Consider the following 15,296-nt stretch of genomic DNA (forward strand, 5'->3'; position numbering starts at 1 on the left):
CCATTAGTAACAACATATAACCCGAGAAATCCAAACGTTACTCCTACAGTTAAACATCTTAACGAAGTCTTGAAGACGGATGAAACCCTTTCTAAAATATTTGAAAAACAGAAGAAGTTTATTAACAGTAAAAGACAACCAGAGAATCTAAGAAGAATTCTTATCAAGTCAAATTTCACAGAAAAGCCGATTACAAAGAAACCAAATGCCAAGATCCACGGTGTGGTACCTGCCCGTATATCAAAACAGGACAAAAATTTCAACTTTAGTGGGAAAGAGTTCACAATCAACAATAACATTTCATGCTATTACAAAATTTTAATTTATGTAATCACATGTTCTGGTTGTGGAGAACTTTCTATTGGAGAAACAGGAAATACATTACGGGAACGAAATCTTTTACTGATATCCCTTTTTATAAAATGTGCGAGTCTTCTGAAAGACGAGAAAAAGAAAAACATTTGATTAGAACATATAAACCTAAATTGAACAGTTTATTATAACATCCGTGTACCATTTTAATGTTTGTGTTAAATTAAATTGTTTTTATTTAATTGATATTTATAATGCTTCAAAAATACGCCAATATTGTGACATCAACCCCAAAGACTTTGCTAACGCTATTATGACGGTTGCTAGAAAAGTTTGCGGACAAAGGGATTTAAGGAAAAATTACTGTGTATTTTGTAGGATGACGTATGTCTTATTAAATGAGTGTCAATTGAAAATAAGTATGCAAAAAATCATACCATTTTGATAATTTGTTCAAAATAATACAGAAATTTTTAGTATGTATGCTGTAGATTTATGGAGCGCCATTTCATATTTCCACGATGCCATGTGACGTCAAACAACTTAAAGGCAAACCTATTACGCTTTTTCAAGGTAGTGGGGGGTATGGGTTGCAGGAAGAGCTCAAAGTATCAGTCCTTCCATCTTAAAACATCTGATTATCTGATTCGATTTGCTAACCATTATTCTTGACAATGATGGTCCATCTCTAGCAGCATCAAAGAACCTTTTGGTATCAACGGAAATTTTCCTGCTTGAATACAAAATTTAATGAAGGCCCGGTTCTCGAAGATGCCCATTGACGGTAACATTTTTGACTTAATTGTCGTCCATATTCGGTGATAAAATTTTCAGAAATTCTTCAGTTTAATTGAAACTTTCACAAGATGACCTTTATAAGGTATTTTAACGTTATATGAAATATCGTATATTCGTTTAAACGGTACATTTTATTATTAAGTAGAAATGCTTACAAAATATAAGAATATTAAAAGCTGACATGCTCAGTGAAGCATGTCTTATCATAATTAATAAGCTGTACATTTTTATGGTGCATTTTAAAATAAAAGTTTTGCTGGTATCATGCAAATTGTCCGCTCACAATTGAACTTGTCCGCGAACTATTACAACAACCCTCGTATATATATATATATATATATAACGAGTTTGGTGGTTTGACTTTTGTTTATTATCTATTAAAATGGTGACGCTCCTACAAAACATAATACATATATACACTTCACAGTAATAAAGCATCACAATTAATTCAATTACTATAATGACACACACACACACACACACTCATATATATATATATATATATATATATATATATATATATATATATATATATATGTGTGTGTGTGTGTGTGTGTGTGTGTGTGTGTGTGTGTGTTCAATTACAATATATTGTTTTTCTACTTTAGTTACAGCCTTTATATTATATTTTATAAATGATGGCCATAGAAAGAAATAAAGCTACTACAATATTGAATTCTAAAAGTTAAAGTTGGGGATTAAAAACATACTATGACAATATGTAAATGACATAATCAATAATTTCTCAAGTACACAAGTACCTACCCTAAATAAGGGTGAAAGGAACTGTATAAACACAACTGTACAATTACATGTACTGGTAGGTAATATCTGAACAAACCATTTAGACATGTAACTATGCAAAATATACATGTTTAAGATTGTAGAAAAATGCATATAAAATCAATATTACTGTACCCTTTTCAAACATTAGTCTGTATTCAAATCATGAATACAAATTCACTTTGAAACCTTTAAACTTTGTAAACTTTCTTAATAATTTCAACATATGCTCTCAACTGTGATACAATAAATACTTTGATAATTACTGATAAATAAAACTTACTTTACATTCAATACTATATAGTAGCAGTACAATTATTTTACTTAAAAAAGTTTTCTGAACTTCCCCCAGCAATGGTCACAAACAAAATGGCTATTGTCCGAAATTTATAATCTCTATGATAATTGAAATTCTAACCAAATCATATTCTTCATAAAATTACTTTAAGAAAAAAATATAAATATCAGTACACTATACAGAAAAAAAGACAGTGGTCATCAATTCGAGCGACAAGGGCTCAATCGCCAGTGAAACCTTTTTTTTTAATTTGATTTTTTTTAAATTATATGTAAAATATCTAAAACACATAGTATATACAATTTTTTATCTCTCATATATATATAAGATGAGCTATAAAAAAGCACTAAAATAACCAACGACACGGACAATAAAGTAAAATATTGTCAAATTTTCGGGACAACCCGTCCCTTCTTCAGGACATCAAAATAAAGACTACATATAAAGGGAGAACTTTAGGCCCATACTTGAGACCTGTTCAACTGAATCATCTGATGTGTCCATTTTGTCGTAATACTTTCCGTTCTTTTTACTATTTTGTCTCCGTTTTGTAGGAGGCGGAGATTCTTCATCAGATGCTATGAATAAGATAAAAATGTCTTGTTGATTACGATAACAAATACCAAGCTTTTACATTTACAGAAAAAAAAAATAAATAAAAAAGATTTTTGCTATTTATAATAAATACTAATCTATTATTTAAAGTAATACCATCTTCGTATTCAAGAATTGCTTTGACTTTTAAATTTTCACCGTCTTCCATCGACGAGACCTCTTTTCCTTCTAACACCGTCTTAATTACTTTTGATAAAAATCCGCTGGTTACCTCACCCGAAAATTTAGACAGATGCAAAACAACACCTTTTAAAGAGAAAGACAATATAAATTAATTAAAGTTTCAGTCAATTGTTGAGCGTATGATATTTAAATATCACATTTAAAGATAATTGTACATTCCTACATTTAATTGCAGCAGTTGTATTTGTTAGTTTCATTACGTAGTTGCATTATAGATATAACGTATTACTTTAAATAGTAATATCTGAATACATAAATTTACCATGACCAATATCGGAGTCATGAACATAGTTGGTATCCAGCAAAATGCATAATTGTACGTGTGATGCCAACACGTTTTGGAAAAGCATCTTTGTGATAGTGTATAATATTCCTTCTTCCTGAACTAACTTCAGATAGCCAAATTTTCCAGTACATTTGAATCTTAAACGTATTGCTTTTTCACTTTGTATTATGTGTCTTAAATCCAACTGTAATGTTTTGAGTTCGTCTGGTAGCAATAGAGTTGCATCAACAGAAGCTGGGATTTGACACGAAGGCATGCCTTTATCCACGCTTTCACCGATATCCCATCTGATTTGGACGTCAAGTTGCTCATCAACTGCAGTATAATAGAATTACAGCAAAAGTATTATTATTATTTTTTTACTTTAAAATACAGCAAATCGATATGTAATTTGTGGCTACCTACCATCAGTTGAAAATCCGTTTTGAATAAGGATCTTCATGAGATTGGTGACGTATATATCTATATCTATATCACAGATTGTAGTCAAGTTTTTCCATGAGAGATGACGAATGATAGGTAATTGTTGACATTTATCTGAGTCTTGTCCTGGAATAAAAGCTTTTTTAAAAAACAAAAAGTTAAAAAAAAACCTATTGTTTAGTATTTTAAGCAAAAAAATGTGTTACCTTCGTAAAACCTCTCTGGACAGTAAACGTATCCACTAATATTTAGCTCCGAAACATTGCATTTTCGCAGTGTTAACTCAAATTTCAGAACTCGAAATAATACAGCAAAAAGTTTCGTGAGAGAGGTCTTGATAGGGACTCCATAAGCAGTTGTGAGACTCACAACAACACACCCTCTCTCTATAGTGTTAACTGTGATTCCCGCTTCTTTTAGCACTGGGTCAGAATTTAAATCAGAAAGATCAATTGCCGTTATCCTTTCTGTAAATATCTCCCATGCAGAGGTGGTGATGGATTTCAAAACTATCCGTAGGTTCACTGAAAGTAACAAAACTCCTCAACTATATGATATAAGTAAAAAAAATATGCATTGCTATTGACCTAAAATGGCTTCCCTTTTATATATATGAAAAGACAATAAATTGACGATATTAGCAGAATAAAATGATATTTATGTACATTTATGCATGGAAGTACATTTAATGTCATGTGAAAAACATAAATTAAAATTATGGCAATCCTGACCTTTCCCACCCGATCGAAGCTCCAAAAGTCTCGGTTGTGTCCTATCTTCAAGCTGAACAATCAATTTATTGTCATTTCCAAATTGCTCAACGTAGATTGTTTGTTCGCCATCTTGGATAATTATTGAATTTGTATTTCCAAATTGAGAAGCAAAAACCTCTTTCTCATTTTCTATTGAAATAGTAATATATATATATATATAAATATAAATATATATATATATATATATATATATATATATATATATATATATATATATATATATATATATATATATATATATATATATATAAAAGCATGAATATGTAACAAATAATCCCTATTGCATCTTGCTTTTTGTTGTTTTTTTTAATTTTCAATCATATAATGATAGGTGACAGTGACTTGCACTCCAAGCCCTAAATAAAATATTACCGGTTAAAAATTTAAATATAATTGTTTTCATAAAATATTTTTTATTTACCGTCTTTCTGAAGTTGCAGAACACTTTCTACATATTTCTTCCCAATGTCGGGAAATTGTGAAGCCATTTCCTTTGAAACACATTTCAAATGATCACTCAACTGTTGCATTTTTTCTGAAGATATTTTTTCATCGTCATTATCAACTATGTGCGTTTTCCACAAGTTCTTTAGTGTCAGAACATTTTCAATAAAAGTCTGATATCTAAAGGTTGAAGGCAAGTGGGTGCTTTTAGCTTTGTATTCATTTTCGTTCATGTTCTCAAAAACATTACATAGCGCAGGAAGGCTCAAGACAAAGTTATTCTTTTTTGATATTTCTTCCTGGCACTTCTGATCAAGCAACCGGAATATTCTACTTTCCTTTAGGCTTGTGATATCTTTATCATACAACTGTTCTACGACTTGTACCAGGAATTTTACACAGTTAATTCTGAAATGACTTTTTAATGTCTCAAAATTACGGATCAGCTTAAACTCGTTCTCACTTCGGTCCATTCCTCAAGAAATAGCAGTTTTTTAAACAAAAATTTCTGAAATGAAATGTACAGACAATGAATCAATCACAAAGAAGTAGTTACCTCTTTCGGATGATAAATACATGAAATACTTTAAAGATCTAAACATTGTCTACAATTTATTCAATTCCTGTGCGCACAATTTGATTTGCTAAACACGTCTTTTATTGATAATATATCAAAACTGTATATATAGAAATCTTATGATTTGTGATGATATAAGGGTTTCATCCAACGATTTGTGTGTTTTCTATTACCGAGTCTTGTAAAGGGGATAGAAAACACGATTTTTGTATCATGTTTTTACCCAGTCTATTAGTAAATTTTTAATCTTTTCTACATTATAGGCCTAGCTGTGAGTCACACAACACAATACTGTTACTACGCAGGAGGAAAAGTTTCAAGCAAAGCAATAAAATAATTCATACTTTTGGAATTTTTATTAAGTCATCTGTGGAGGTCGAAAATGTCACCTAGGGTTCAATTTTGAATGCTTAAAAAATTTAATTGGTTTGGACAAAAGCTACATTTTTCCATTAAAAATGTAGCCGTTTACTAGTTTTGGATCTACTAGGTCACATTTAATTTCTTGCTTTAGGCTGCAGCTGATACTAAAACAAAGCGTTGGTTTGAGTGAACTGAAAATTGGCGGATGAAATATTTTTGGCCTGTAATCTGCATAATTGATGGTTGATAGGTGTGTCAATCTGTACAAATGAATAAGAGAATTCTGCTTTAACATGTTTGAAAAAAAAACTTTAGGCGACACATGCAATTTTAACGTAGTCTTTAATTATGACGTCACGTTGCAAAATCTTAATCGCATATTGAAGCAAACATGTAATATACTGGTAGACGCTAATCGAACAACATTCTTTTTTTTTAATCGCCAAATGAATCAACTTTTACATTCTCCACATCTTAAATCCTCATCATTAAGCCATAAATTTTATATTTATATATTAGGACCAATCCGAAAAACATATTTGACATAATCTTTTGCTTACCACATGCACCTGTACATGTACCGTGATATTGTGTTTAAAATTTCTGTGTATAAGTGTTGATTGTATTTCTATGTGATTGGGTTATTTGATAAACCTAAAGGAAGACTTATAAGTACAGGTCTTCAATGTAAAAATACGAAGAAATTTGACCCCCAACCATCGTTCTTGGGGGAATCACTTTTTGCGGCTACATCGGAATACATAAATTATTCCTCAAGCAGCTCTTTAGCAATGTGATAAAAGTGTTAATTTGATGTAAACATTTTAACTGATCTGTGCTAATTACTCGTCAAGTAGAAATTAAAAAAAAGGAAATTCTCTTAATATGTATCGGAATTGCTCTGCGTTTAATCATGCAGTAAACGGAAACACTCCTTCGTATCACAAGTGCTTTCTATAAACCAGGAAGTGTACGGATAACGCTTAAAATCCAATGTTGTTTTATATATAAATGAGGAAATTACAAATACTACTAAAAATAGATACAACTGATTAAACAATTAGAGACTCTTAAAAAGCAACGTAGAAATGTAATGATAAGGCATGTTTTAATTAAATAATTATACATTTCAAAACAAAATTATCAGATAAAAAGAATTGGTTGTAAAAGTTTAAGGTCAAGATCTAGCAAATGATTCCAGAAGTCTTTTAGGTGCTAGAACCATTATGACGCCATAATTGATTTGATGAATCATTTTCCGTATTTTAAGGCTTTAAAAAAATTATGTAGAATATAAGACATTATTTTGACATTCTATATTTAATCACGGGAAAATTGATCCCGGGACCTATATTCAATTTGACATCATTTTAAAAAGGACGTCAAGAGGTTGTTTAATGCTGTTTTATGAGAGACTATAGGCATTCTAGATATATTTCATTAGTCAAAAATGGACAAGACTCCTAGAATTGTTACTTTAATCCTTCATATTTTATAGAAAATGGTTGTTTAAAACATTATTTATCATTGTGTTCACAAAAATCTTTAGCCACTGTAAACCCTACGAGACAAAGAATCTAATATAGTAATGAAGCATCGTTAAAAGAATTTTTATCTTTAATTTCATGAGCCTTTAGGCACGTTCCATTTACTAGATCTTGACCTTATAAGTAAAAAAGTGTATCAATCAAGTTAACATTAAAATGATGCACATAGAGTGATTACTAGGACTAGTTTATTCAAAGGAGATGTGAAGATGTCCATTGATTCAATCGTTAATGTACAAATTCATTTTTTTTTTCATTTTAATCTATTTGATATTTTTATAATACAAGTTTGCAAAAAACAATATTTTACTATATGCAGTTTTGAATATTTTGAAAAATAATAGGAATAATAAGAAAACAATACTATTGCCCCAAATCTTGGTGGTATCGAACCTTCAACCTAAAGGGCCTTGTTCTATAAGGTTACCTATGATCTGGTGTTTTAACCACTCAGCCATTTTAATAAAAAAAAATTGCGTTATCTAAATGCAATATATGACTTTGGTCATGAATTTAATGATTTGTAATTAATAACTTAAATAATAATGTATTCTTCTAAAACTTTATTCTTGGCATACCAAATGCTATATTCAATGCATAGGTGTTCATAACTGCACGGTACAATTATATGGCGTGAAATCGATTAAAATTGTATAATATGACATGATACGGTATTGTATTTTATGAAATAATACAATATTGTAACATACAGTAGCATATTTTAATAAGATTATTAACTACTATTTCATATAACTTGGTTAATTGGTCATATAAAGGTGGTGCCTCGTCTCTGTGAGCTGTTAAATCTTTAATAACATATGTTTGATAAATGCTTACATATACATATTTAAAAGTTAAAGTCCAACGGAATAATTGTATTTGTAAAACTTGAGAATAAGATTATTTTACAAAGAAGTTACCATTAAAACTTAAATAACATAGCCTAAATATCACACACTACATTAAATCAAATAAATAAAATATGTATAAATTTTCCTAATATTAAAGACAAAAGAGGAAGAATAAAATAATTCATATTGACTAAAACATACCAGTCCTGCACCATGTGGTTTGTGTACGTGTAATAAAAGTTCCCACTTTGAATTACATCGTACATTGCAAGTACTTTCCTATTGTTTTTAATTAAAACAACATCCGGTGAAGAGAATGATTCTCATTTGTCTCACATATGACCCTAAATGCACTCATATTAACATGGATGAAAAAAAAAACAACATGAATAATGAGAATCAAGATGCAATATCAAAATATTTTCATTCGTAACATATGTAGGAAAATCATGTATTGCTTTTTCTAAATAGGTCCTCATTAACATAGTTAAGTAGTATATCTGATTAGATTACAGGTGTTGATTTAATGCTTAGACGTATATTGTTGAATTAATGTGAAATTTTTTCTTATACTCCACAGTTAGACTACCGATTTCTATTGTCTAAATTTCTCTTTCGAACGTAATTGACCATGTCCATGTTGATCGAAGTTGAACCAACTGGTAAGCTGACTGTCAGATGATTTTGTGTCAAACAGCCATAACTGAGAGGATTAAACCCCAAAACAAGGTTTTCAGAGTGAGTCAGTTTAAAACGAGCACGTGGAGATCCGTTTAGAGATTAATAGAATCATTAATTATTACGAGAGTGGGATAGTGAAATTCCACAGAGGGGACAAGATTCACGGTCTAGGACGAGGCTATGCGTTCAAAAGATTACTTTCGGTTTATCCCACCGCATGCTTCAAATAGTGCAAGTCAAAATGAGAGCGTACGACAGTTTTTTAATTAAAAATAGGATATATTGTAATAAATTAAGCAAAAGAATTACTTAATGGATAATCTCAATCCACCATATTGTATTTTCCTACAGCAGACAACGTTTGTTTACGTTTTAGAACGGCGTATTAATAACCAGTGTAAGACAGAAAAATCTCACACTGCTGTCTCACACCGGACAAACCGATCTCACACCGGCGATAATGCGAGAAAAAAGTAGGGTATTGTTTGATTTGGTACATCTACCTCTGAATTCCATTTAGAGTAACTGTTATTGTGCCCTCCTGCACCGTCATATAGACTACATGACGGGAATCCTCAGGGTAATAACATGCTAAAACTTTTACAAAAAAAATGCTGTGTTCCTTTGTGACTTAACAGTAATCTTAAGAAAATTAACTGAAAAAGATTATGATATTTCTCTTTCGGAACAATATGTAGGCTTTTGTTAAAATACCAATAGACTGTACATCATAGGATGAACATTTTTCGCTTCGTTCAAAGTTTGTTTTTAAAAATTACATTTCATTTCAATTTGTTATTATGGACGGTTAGTAATGTTTCCTAATACAGTGTTAGTCAAACGTACATGTGAATTTACAACAACAGAAATATATCTCTCTCACTCACACACACACTCTCTCTCTCCCTCTCTCTCTCTTAATATATAGGTAAATGGACAGAAAGTCTAATATATTGAATATTGATTAAGGAGGCTGGCACCTAAAATACTAGTAATCTCAATCATCCGAAAACACTTGAATATAACGACGGGGACCTAAACTTTTCGAATTCATTTGTCTATGTTGTGACCCATGTCACCTGCAATTTTTGTAAAAGTGGGGCCCCATACAGAGATTTGACAAGCAAATTGATTATTTGAAGAAATCAAACAAAAATTTAAAGTTTGAACAATTATTAAAATACAATTTCAATACACTGTGAAGTTGAACACATGTAGTGACTCTAAAAGTAATATTTAAGTTAAAGTTTAAAAAACATTGCTTTACTGACGGTGCTTGCTTTTATGCATGCACGGCCAAGACAGCGTGCTTGCTTTATTAGGATTTTTATTTATTAATTTTATGACGTTATGTCGTTTTATATCGTTCATAACAAGAGGTGTGAATTATGTTGTGATAACAATTATAGCCTGTCCTTACTTGAGAATTACCTGTATTTCATTATGAAAAATTCGGGAATGTTAATGTAATTACAAATGTAAAATATTATATAGTTAGCATAGCTCTATTTTGAGGATCATTATTTAATTACATAAACTATCTGCTTGATCTTTACATTGCCCCCCCCCCCCCTCCCCTCCCTTGCATCCACTATTTAACTACGATTTTTACCAGTCTTATAAAATTAATATAAATTTAATCAAAAAATTAAAATTCTTATAGCAAAAGTCAAACTTAATCAAATCTAATCGTTTAGAATTCGATCTATTTCAATTTTTTTGTTTGTTGGTTTGTTTGTTTGTAAATTTTTAATTAACCGGATGACAGTAAATAGAAAATTGACAAAAATGTCAAGTTGTATAGTTTGCATTACTTCCACTCAGTAAAATTAAAGTGATACGAAATGCAACAAATGACTGACATTACGTGAATAGAGGCGTGAAAATTTGGTTTGCTATAATTATCTATACAGATGTGCCTTAGCCTGACGGAAACGGAAAGTCTTAAAGTAAACACTTTGTATAAATTGTTATCATCAAAATATTCATTAATTAAAGCATACAATGTTTTCTATAACGAAGTTTGATTTATTTCTCTACATTCTTATGCATTGCCTGTACAAGTAGATTGAAGAAAATATAAGACATGGCAGTATTCATGTCGATAAGCTTGAAGTATTCTGATACATGCACTTTATGAAATTTTAATTTACAATGAACATATGTCTTGTCGCATTTTGAAAATGTTTCCTTCAATTTTTTGTCTATCATCATGTTTATGGACAGGCACGTAGCATCGGGGGGGGGGGGGGGGGCTGCCCACTTTTTTTTTTGGCTTGTCAAGATTTTTTGGATGAGCCTGCCCCCCCCCCCCCCCCCAAACTTTCAAAAATGATGCTACGTGCCTGATGGATAACAATGAAATGACGTTTTTGTTTTTTTTTATAGAAGACTATAAGAAGACTATATGAATATTTCGAACAAATGTACGAGTATAAACAGGTCATTGAAATATCATTTTTAATTTTTAATAAATCATAATAAATATATCAACGTCTCAGGGCGAAACAGAATAGGCGCGAACCATCCCGGATTCCAATAATCGATGACGCATATTGCTTCCCAAAAAACGCCACCTGGCGTTTATTTGTGCGTCCGCTTGTTTCATGTTGATGTATGTTTGTTTTACATTTATGTCTGTTGGTTTTACTTTTTGTGTTTGATTTGTATTTAGATATCTTTGGTTGATTTTAATTACATTTATTTTGCAAGGAAGACTGTTGGTTTTGCAGTTATGGTCCTTGATAATATTATTTTAGATTGCTGAATTGAGTTTATCATTGATTTTGTAAAAATGTATTTTTTGCCCTTTCCGCTGCCCATACATAAGTACATGTTTGTAGACAAAGGTTACGTAATTCTACTTTTGTAACTTTTATAAACTTTAACTCAAACAAATCGTGCACTTACATCGTCTCATAATATCATTATACTATGAGATCATTGTATCTTTAAAGCTTCTTACAACTTATAATTAAAGAACTAATGCAACGAAAGCCGGGCTGTGTTCCTTTGTGACTTAACAGTAATCTCTCTCTCTCTCTCTCTCTCTCTCTCTCTCTCTCTCTCTCTCTCTCTCTCTCTCTCTCTCTCTCTTATGTCCTCATGCTATAAATGTCGGCAAAGCGTCAGAGAACGACTAAATTTTGTAAGAGGCTAATAACAAAAATATGTCTGTCCAGTAGAACAAAGATCAGAGCATTAAGTTTGGAAAAGAGCGTTATAAAATCATTCTTCCATTAAGTGCAGCATATTACCAATGCTTTGTAAAGCAGTTCATGGAATTTCATGCGCGTTATGTGCCAAAAATAGCAAAGTCTTGTTTTTAAAACACGTAATTATTAAGGGAAAAAAAACTACTCGCTAAATTTATATGCAAAAAAACCCTATAAATTTGACATAACCTAGCTGTATTTGGTATATCGGAAGCTTTTAATTTGACGCTGTTTGTTTTGGTTTTTTCTTCTTTTTTTTTTGTTTACTTTCAGCAAAGCCCGCCTAAAAATGTCTATAATTACATCATATATACACCTTGCGTGTAAACTGACTATACAGGCCATTGACAAATTCTCTAAAATGTTTCCTGTTTCGCCATAACTCATGTTCTATTTTGAATGGCTAGTCTATAATTTCACTTTCGTAATGCAGATGTTTCACATCTCAGGAAAGCTTACGCGTGCTTGTTATATCTAAAGTGTGTAATAACGTAATATTCTTTAATTGGTAATTTTTTGTAACCGATTATACATTGCTATATGGAGAATATTGAATATATATTTTATATACAAACTTTTTAATGATATTAAAATTCAAATTGGAAGCAATAATTATGATATTAGTCAGTGTTTCCTAGGTAAACTAAAAAAAAAATGCAAGTGATGAAGCGAAATCGCTCTGTGACAGGCAGGTTCATATTGGCCTCAGGACAGAGCAGAATAAATTTATTTATAGCAAACAACATGAGAAAGATTTATTATTATTACTTCTTTTGATTACATTGAAATGTTAACTAAATATATATTTTTGCAATTTGTTTTTAATATTGATGAAAAAGGCGTATGTAGCATTTGTTTTTGCCTATAAAGTTACTTATAAACGCACTTAAGAATAAAAAAAAATGTAAAGAAACCATTGCAATTTATGAAGAAGCTCGTAATGAAATAATAAAGTACTAATATTTAAACACAATAACTATAATTAGATAAGAGTATTCAACTGGTCAATGACCCCTGTGCCCTGTGTATTCACAACAGTTCATGCCTAGCAAGAAACTATACTTTTATCTTTCTGTATTTTTGTATATTGATTTTAAAAATAATACCTGGGTTTTTTTTTTTTAAAGAACTAGGTACGGTATATGCCAAAAATGGCCCTATCTCTAAATTGAACGATATTTTTTACTAAAAGGTAGACATTATTATGTAACTTCATGAAATAGAACAGTTTTGATAATTTCTTCATAAGTTTTGTGTGTGCTACTGCTCAAATAGTGTGTCATTTTAGTCACGTTATAATGACGTCGCATTTAGCATCGTAACGCTATACACGTAAGCAATGGAGTTCATATGAATCAAATTATAATGGTAGTTTTAAATAGGGCGGTAAGTTGTATAATGGCAATTATTATATACATATAATTACTAACATATCTATTCACAGTAAATAAAAAGTCCAATATCTCGTGTGTTTCTGGAAAGTTCAAATTATAGTGCTCCACATATAAACAATGTTAACACATTTGCTTTAACAATTACGTTGCATCATTTATACATTCTCTTTTGAAAGGGTTGATATCTAAAAAAAAAAATATTGTAAATTATTATAGTCTTTAACAATTAAACATAATCTGATTAATTTCCGTATTTCAATTTGCATCCAAAGTAGTTTCGTTAGAATTTAGGCTCGCAGTGTAGTTTCAAAATACGAAATCGGGATTTTCTTGAAAAGGTAACAACTTGTTTTTGATATTGGGTGTTTGCGTCTTTGCATTCTCTAGCATCAACGATGAGTTTTGTTTGAGATATGTATGCCTAAAATCGTTGAGTATAAATGCATTTATGCCATAAACAATCCTTTTGTCTTTTTTCATCTTGCACTTTTCGCTCATATTCAGAATTTTTTTGTCCCCGGTAACGATACATGGAAAGAGATAATATAAAGCGTCGATTAAACCACAGTGTGCATTATTTATGGTTAATTATAAAGATTTAAAAATATTTTATATCAATGTATTGCACATTTGAGGGCATTTATTTATCAAAAACTTATGCAATGATTTGTTTGTTTCTTGGAACAAATGATACCTAAAATATTACACGGCGTGCGGTAAAAATTGTACATCACATGTAAGTAATAAAGAAAGAAATATTAAAACTCATTCTAAATATATGAAAAATTATATTGTTCTCTTGAATAAAGAACAAATGTCTGTAATCATGTCTTTATATAGTTTTGATAACGGTAAATGTTATAAAAAGGGTAAGCTATATGTATGTTTTTCGTTATGATTCTACATGCTATGCTGTCGTATTACTGATCGCAACTTTGTTTGCTTTTCGGAAATAACAAAAATAAATAAATAAATAAAAGTAAATCGATTACGGTGACGCTTACGGTAGGCCTAAATAAAGTTGACGGTAGACCTTTAGTGAAAACAAAAATGACCACGTCCTATATTCATTATCATGATAATAATTTATCAGAACTTTTTAAAGATATCAGTTTTTTGTAATGAAAGTTACTGAAGATAAATTCATCTCATCTTGTCTGAATGTCGTCATCGATAATTGATTATACGGCGAATAAACCGCATCTGCCCGACTGAAACCACCACTAAAACTCGTCACAAAACGGGAATTTAACTATCGGCGCAGGTCTCGAGCAACATGTAATTATGTTTAAATCTTTTCTCTTTTTAATTATATTTTAATAAATCATGTTTCGTTTTGCTCGAGGACTGTGCTCTATATACATTTTCAAATTTTATAGTAAAAATTGCCTTTAATATGTTAATTTCCGGTAAACATCGTGCATTTAGCGGATGCTGATGTTGCTTAGCAACGATTTGCACGATTATTTTTACGGATTTATAGCTTACACTTGACATCATATTCGTAATTATGCATTTTTTACTTTTCATAAACAACTTGAAAAATGTTGGAATTTTAGGCATTTATACCATTACAACCGTACCTAGTTCTTTTGTTTCCTGTTTTTAGAAAAGTATTTCTATTACCGTTTAAAGTTAAAAGCACCTGAAAAATCATCTAAACAATTACATGTATAAAATCTTTTAAATTTTCAACTGTAACACACATGCTTTCATATTGTTGTTTTTTTTACCTTATCGAGACGATGTCGGG

The 15,296-nt window shown here is 30.6% G+C and overlaps 1 protein-coding gene across 1 annotated transcript; it reads right to left on the minus strand.

Moving 5' to 3' along the window:
* Positions 1–1,634: 1,634 nt before the first annotated feature.
* Positions 1,635–8,597, minus strand: LOC136274776 (uncharacterized). The gene is made up of 8 exons (XM_066082398.1): positions 8,455–8,597; positions 4,893–5,423; positions 4,430–4,600; positions 3,905–4,222; positions 3,681–3,824; positions 3,252–3,590; positions 2,903–3,052; positions 1,635–2,769 (listed from the first exon to the last, which is right to left on the minus strand). The coding sequence occupies exons 2-8, from the start codon at positions 5,386–5,388 to the stop codon at positions 2,627–2,629; spliced, it is 1,761 nt and encodes a 586-aa protein (XP_065938470.1). The 5' UTR covers positions 5,389–5,423; positions 8,455–8,597; the 3' UTR covers positions 1,635–2,626.
* Between the last annotated feature and the right edge of the window lie 6,699 nt (positions 8,598–15,296).

Source organism: Magallana gigas, chromosome 4, assembly GCF_963853765.1.
Source record: "Magallana gigas chromosome 4, xbMagGiga1.1, whole genome shotgun sequence".
Classification (NCBI taxonomy): Eukaryota; Metazoa; Mollusca; class Bivalvia; order Ostreida; family Ostreidae; genus Magallana; species Magallana gigas.